The sequence below is a fragment of the Saprolegnia diclina genome, assembly GCF_000281045.1.
Source record: "Saprolegnia diclina VS20 unplaced genomic scaffold supercont1.25, whole genome shotgun sequence".
Classification (NCBI taxonomy): Eukaryota; Oomycota; class Saprolegniomycetes; order Saprolegniales; family Saprolegniaceae; genus Saprolegnia; species Saprolegnia diclina.
This window is the reverse complement of record NW_008246092.1, coordinates 66,893-73,544: the sequence shown is the minus strand read 5'-3', so window position 1 is coordinate 73,544 and position 6,652 is coordinate 66,893. Positions and strand designations below refer to the sequence as shown.

The 6,652-nt window shown below is 57.1% G+C and overlaps 2 protein-coding genes across 2 annotated transcripts; both read right to left on the bottom strand.

The window, feature by feature from the left end:
* Positions 1-3,586: 3,586 nt before the first annotated feature.
* SDRG_08245 (hypothetical protein) lies at positions 3,587-4,473 on the bottom strand (the record flags this gene model as incomplete). The annotated part of the gene is made up of 2 exons (XM_008614119.1): positions 3,587-4,073; positions 4,160-4,473. The coding sequence occupies 2 exons, from the start codon at positions 4,471-4,473 to the stop codon at positions 3,587-3,589; spliced, it is 801 nt and encodes a 266-aa protein (XP_008612341.1).
* A 1,636-nt stretch (positions 4,474-6,109) lies between these two features.
* On the bottom strand, positions 6,110-6,425 carry SDRG_08244 (hypothetical protein; the record flags this gene model as incomplete). Its single annotated transcript, XM_008614118.1, has 2 exons — positions 6,110-6,352; positions 6,378-6,425. 2 exons carry the CDS (start codon positions 6,423-6,425, stop codon positions 6,110-6,112), a joined length of 291 nt encoding a protein of 96 aa, XP_008612340.1.
* Positions 6,426-6,652: the final 227 nt, after the last annotated feature.

Sequence of the window (6,652 nt, the reverse complement as noted above, 5' to 3'; positions counted from 1 at the left end):
GCCCAGGTTTTTGCAACAGAAACATAAGTGACCGGGGTTCTATTGGGGCACCGCCTCGCCAACCCATGGCAGGTGTGGTAGGCCACCTCCATTGCCTCCTTTGCTGGCAACAAGCGCAACTACTGGAATTTCGATTTAATTCGCTACATGCGGCGTTTGCGCCGCGGGGTGGCTTCTGCATCGCTAGGATGCAGTCTATGGGGCTCGAGCTATGATCTACAGCATCGCCCGCGATCTGTAGCCTTCTCCAACACTGTGCATACTTTCGTCAAAGTCACGCCTCTCTGTAACGCTAATGTCACCAGTGTGACTACGTGTGCATGAAAGTATGCATCGTCTTCCCAAGGTCAGTTCGAGGTGTTGACGGCAGCACCGTCCGATCTTCTCGTGCTACGACACCGATGCTCCACCTCAGCGACTGCAGCAGTGTCCTGGTCGTCTCGTGCTTCAACAACGATGCTCCGCACCAACGACACTGACGACTCGATGTCTCTTGCCTCGACACCGGCGCACCAACAGCGCTGGACGTTCAGCCATCATTGTGCCCCAGAGCATCGAAGCACGCGTGCCCCTTGCAGAGATCGCGCCCGATGCACAGTTGGTGCTAACTGAAGATCCTACGTGTGCATGCGCGCCGTCATACGCAGCGACTCTGGCACGGCGACCTTGCAACTGGATCAAGCCGCGCTTTCGCAGCGCTCGCGCAACACAAAGCGTGCTCACTATGTTTACCTCTAGAATCACCCACGAGAGACAACAAGTCGCAGCTCCGCCACCCGCCCCGACAACAACACTCGTCACGTCCAAGCACCTCAAGCACCGCTCTATTTGGGGGCTGCGCTGCTGAGCCACTTTCGACATCTCCATCAAGCGGCGACCGCGGCCAAGTCGCGCAAGATCGACAACCAGCAGTCGCGGCAAGACCCCCGTCTCTCCCGACCAACGGCTTCTCCAAGATGCAAGGCATATCACACGCTGCCGCCATCGAGGCACGGCCTCACACACTGGCGCAACTTTCAAGCGAGCGGCGCGACCAAGATCGCTCCGAGACGGCAAACTGCCAACGGACACCGACCAGGTGACGCTTGACATCAGCACCGACACAGACGATAAGCACCGCCACGTTTGCACGCAGCAGCCAACACCAAGGCTCGTTGGCGCGACTCTGAAGAACTGCAGCGAGCAAGATGCACCACGTTTTCAACGCGACGCCTCACTACGAACGACCACGCCCGACCGTCAGTCTCGAGCGACACCGAGACGAACGCAATCACCAAGACGAGGCGTCAAGAGCACACGCACAGACCTCGGTCCACCGGCGCGCATACCATCGCCAAGCAGCCGCCAACGATGCAGATCACCGATCATTGGGGCTGTTGTATCGGAACCCGCGAGACGACAGGTAAACGTGTTGCGTGGATCCCGTGTCCTGCCAGACGAGCGTAGCAAAGGCGGTGGCAAAACCAAGCAGAATGGCGTACCATGTGGGTTCATGGAGTCGGCCAGACGATGCAGACGAGTTGCCAATGTTGTCGTTCTTGCACACGGGCATAAGCCACTTGCGGCGCTCGCCCTTGGTCCCGCGCTGGAGACGCAAAAAGCTGCGGCCGTTCGAGGTGAATCGCGTGAGCCATTTGGTGGCGTCCTCCAAGTAGGGGTGCGGATTATTGGTGAGCGTTTTTTGGATGAATTCTGAGCGTCTGGGAAATGGAGGGTATCTGAGCGGATCTCGACCATTTTGAGCGGTTTTTGATCGGCTAGCCGAGCTACTAACTGCAAAACGGATGACATCTGAGCGGTTCAAACCGTTTTGAAATCCTGATGTATTTACAGGTTTTGCCCAGATCCCATTTTCGGGACAAACCAATATTTTCGGTCTCGAGGGTGTTTTTACGCACCAGGGTCGGCGCGGCCCTACGGGCCTACCCGCCTCCACCTGGGCGTCCTTTCTACAATAAAGCCCTTTTTACGCGAAAGACGGGGGCTCGCTCCTCGCCAAGGCACGGCCTGCACAAAAGTCAACACCCAACCTCCGCTTCGCTGCGGTGGGCAGACTTTTCTGGGCCGATGCTCTGTCGTCGCTCGCATTAGTGAAGGTTTGTCCCAAAAACCCACTCACAGGTCATCCCTTAGGGTCGATTCAGAGTAACTTTGGGCCAGCGGCTTTTGAAATCGCCAGATGCTGTGCAGAGTAACTTACAGCGACTCCGAGACAGTGAGGTGCGGCTCTCGGCTGGAGACCAACAGATGGCGTTTCCCATCGCTGATTGGCCAGTTTGAGATTTCCTCCAGGTCAGCGGCTGTCGGATCACACAAGCTCTGACGCATGTTATTGGTAGAAATTCAGATTTAGCTCACATGGATTGGCTGTTTCAAAGTATTTTTTTCATTGGCTGAAAATCGAGCGACCAGGACAAGAGGCCGAGGCGCCATATTGAGGTGCCAATATTGGAGTTTAATACAGTTTATAGCAGTGTTGCACCTTGATGAATGAAACAGAACCATAGTTATTCACGGATATTCTAGTAGCTGTTTAAATCAGCTTTAAGAAACATTCCGTTTTATACTCGGTGGTTGGGCGCGCTTGAAGGGATGATGAGCATGCGTGCGGCGCGGCGACGTGGCGGCGACGACACGCCTGTTCAAGAGCGCTTCACCTTGGGCAGGGTGGTGGACGCATCCGCATAGATAGATCCACCCTCCAGCTGTAATAGCGACTACGGGTATCGCTATGGCGGGCGCTTGGCGCGCGTCATGCTCAGTGCTATCGCCAACGAGACGTCAGGCATAGCCGTAGCCCTGATGCGATGCTAGATCCCGCTCGTTCCGGGCCCAGAGATGCAAGTCAGTGCTGCGATTGTTAAGCTCGTGGCTCTACGCTTGCAGAGTGCAGTACACCTATCTCGTGTGACGGCATCGACAGCACGCACGACGACGGCTCGGTCTAACGGCGGCTTGACGAGGCGCCCTGGGGCAAGCCATGCTCACCAATGAATATTTGTTGTCGATCTAGCCAATCAAAATGGATCATACATTTTACTCTGACTTGCTACTTTTCTGCTGCAGCGACTCCGGGGACCCCAAATCGCGCTGAAAAGCGCCAAAACGCCCCAAAACACCTCGCCTAGGTCTTTTCAAAACCAAAAATCGAGATGCGCTGGAACGGCCTCTGATTGGCCGAGAAATTCATTTTTCTCAAAAAGCCGCTGCCAAGAGTTACTCTGAATCGACCCTTATGGAATCGTTTTTTAGAACGGGTATGCCCCTCAAAATCCGCTCAGGAATCCCTCAAAAATGAGACGCTCAGGATTCAATCAAAAAACGCTCAGAACTAATATTATTCCTCCAAGTAGCTTTGGGAGTGATGTGGCACGATGTAACCAACCGTGTCGTCGCCAACGCTGTGCTTTTGGTTGGTCAACTTGATGAGGAGCTGGATCGTGGCGTCGTTGATGTACGCGCCGGGTTGGAGCGACGCCGACGTCTCGTCATGGTTTGGCATGTAGCTTTACTCCCACCTCCCCCCACATGTCCACCAACACGAATAACGTCAACCCCTTTACGCGCGACGACGCTGCTGCCCTTCTCACGAAGAGAGTTCGTCAAAGAGTAGGGCGGCAGCATCGTCGCGCGTAAAGGGGTTGACGTCATTCGTGTTGGTGGACATGTGGGGCGAGGTGTGTCTTCTTCTTGGGCTCGGGCTCGGGCGCGTCGAAGTCTGGATGCGACCGCTTGGCGGGTGACTTTGTGGTCTTTGCCTTTGCAGCTTTTTCTTGCTCTTGCCCTTGTTGGTCTTGCGCATGTCTTGAGGTGTTTCGGGCTTCATGTTGGTGCACGGGCGCTTGTGCGGGTCGATGGATGCCTTGGCCGCGCGTTTCTTCTTGTCCTTGGCCAGCGCGGCTTTGGGGAGGTGCGCGTTTGGGTCAATGCTGCGCGCGTCGTTCCTCGAGTGCGAGTACCCGCCAATGGCCATGCGCCACTGCCCCGCCGTAATGGTGGGTCGCAGAGCTTGGAGACGCTTGCGGTCAAAGGTGAACGAGAGGGGCGTAGCGTAGCAAACGCAGCGGTCGTCGCTGCGTTCATGGCGCCAGCAGCATTTGTAAGATCCCGCAGCTCCAAGGCACCGAGACGACCCGCGGCTTTGTTGTCGTCGCCATACACATCGTGAGGCCCAGCGCATTCGCCGACCGTCAAAAGTTTGCCAGAGCGCATGCTACGAAGGTCCTGCCAATGGTCGGCGTTGCGCTCGCGCCACCGGCTCGATGCGATCTCGTTGCCGCCGCTTCGGTGGCTCTTGCTCATGACGATTTGGATGAAGCGCAGACGTCGGCGAAAAAAAATCGGCGCGGAGAAGCGGTCCCACGCGTCAAAGAGGTCGGCGAGCCCCTGGGCGTTGTGGTTGGCCGTCACGTCCATGTTGTCTGCGTCCCACAGCGTGTGCAGAGCCATGACGTACTTGGCCACGGCGCCCATGTCCTTGCAGGGCGTCTTGGTCTTTGCGCGCAAGACGCATTCGCAGTGGCTGTAGAGCTTCGCCAAGCGGAAACGTATCCCGCGCGGTGCGGCCACGGCCTGAGGAGGCCCTCGAAGCGCTTTCTGCCGCAGTCGATTCGAACGACAAGGATGTCGAGTTTGGTGGCGGCACCACGACGTATGTCATTGGCGACGAACGCATCTTTCTTTCCCAAGCCGAGTCCTACGCGCATCGCGGCCCCCTCTTTGTCGACTATACACAGCTCGAGTTTGAGTGCATCGTTGAGCTTGTGTCCAACAAAAAGACGACGGACAAGGAACCCTCGGGCCGTGACAGTTCCTGGTCCGTCGTTGCTTTTTTGGACACAAGCTCGACGATGCACTCAAACTTGAGCTGTGTACAGTCGACAAAGAGGGGGCCGCGATGCGCGTAGGACTCGGCTTGGGAATGAAAGATGTGTTCGTCGCCAATGCGCTGGGCGGCTTGAACAAACGCGTCGTAGTCGGTTCGGTGGAAGCAGATGGCACCTATAGGCTGCCACAGCAGCGCGGAGAGACAGAGGGCGCGCCGCACATCTCGAGATCAAGGTTGGCGACAGCACCGACGAGTAGAGCGTAATGAACCAGTGCAAACGGCCCCCGAGCTGCGGTTCCACGACGGCGTTGAACGCAGAGACGGGAGTTGCGGCTGATGCGCATCGCCTTGGTATCGGGAATGCGCATGACGTCGTTGAGAAGGATGCGTTGTTTGCGCAAGAAGTGAGTATCGGGTTTCCACCAGTGAGGCGAATGCGACCACCGGGTGCGTCCATGATCTCGCGCGGGGGTTCTCACGAGTGACCCCATCTTGTTGCAGATATCGAGACTCTGCGGCCCACTTTTTGACGCGCAAAGTGGCGACGCGCAGCGTAAACAAATCCTCAAACTCGGGCGGCGCCAAAGTGACGAAATGAGAGCAGACGTCGTACTTGTTGCGCACGGCCTGCATGCATTGGCGCGAGGCGGCGCGCTCAAAAGGGCTGAACGGGACCGCCGAGCCCACTTTGGACCTAATCTTGCAGACCTTGGGAGTTGAGGATCATGGCAGATGGCTCCTTGGGGTTGTCGCGGGCCCACGCGAGCATCTCCTGGAAGGAGGCCGTGTCGCAAAACTGGGCGAGACGCTCGAGCCCTTGGTGCCAATGCGAGCTGCCTTGCGGATACAAGCGTGCCGCTGCTTCTGGTCGAAGCACGCGCGATGCACCTTGGGACTTCAACCCGATGTCTTTGGCGAGCATAAGAGGCTGGTCGGTAAATTTCCTCTGCTGTCCAGTTCCAACTTCCGCCTGTTTTTTCTTGTACGGATAACGTTTAACCGGACCCCACTCGCTTCGGGGCAATATTTTGAGGTCGGGAAAATGACTCAAGCGGCTGTCCTAATCGGGGTCGGGGCAGCCATCGCGTCCGTCGCTGTAGCATGCGCTGCGGCGGGAAGTAGCCTCCGCGAGGATCAGTACAACATCCTCACCATTGACATGGTCGAGTTTGACGACATGCTCGACAACCCGCGCTTCAACCAGTGGTTCATCAACAACCTGCGGTGCTCCCAGGCATCGTTTCATCGCCTCGTCGACGTCCTCCGCAACTACATGGCCGACTACAAGTTCCCGCGCTCAAAGCACTCGTTCGAGAAGAAGGTGGCCGCTGTACCCCCATCCTTCGACGTCACGTTGTCAATAGCCAACGGCAGGTCATCGTCGATCGGCAGAGGGTCGCCAGTGGCCGGCGGCGGCAGGTCATCGTCGGCTTGCGGCACGTCGTCGATGGGCGGCGGCAGGTCATCGTCGGCCGGCGGCAGGTCATCGTAGGGCGGCGGGTCGTCAGAGGCCGGCGGTGACTTCTTCGTTCGTTCGTGGTCTCAATACCTTCTTCTTCACCGCGCGCGGGGCTGCCTTCTTCCGCGAGTCGGCCATGGCCACTTTGGGAACCCGAGTTCGAAGAAAAATGGGACTCTGACTGTCATCTCGGAATGGCCCCAAACGAGTTCGAATGCATATCCGGACACCGGATAAAATAAGCCAATAGTCATCGATTATTTTCGGGGCGAGTGGGAACTGGACAGCCGAGGAAATTTACCGACCAGCCTCTAAGGATTCCAGCCTGTCCGGATATTCAAAGCTTCCACTGTCCGGATACTAGT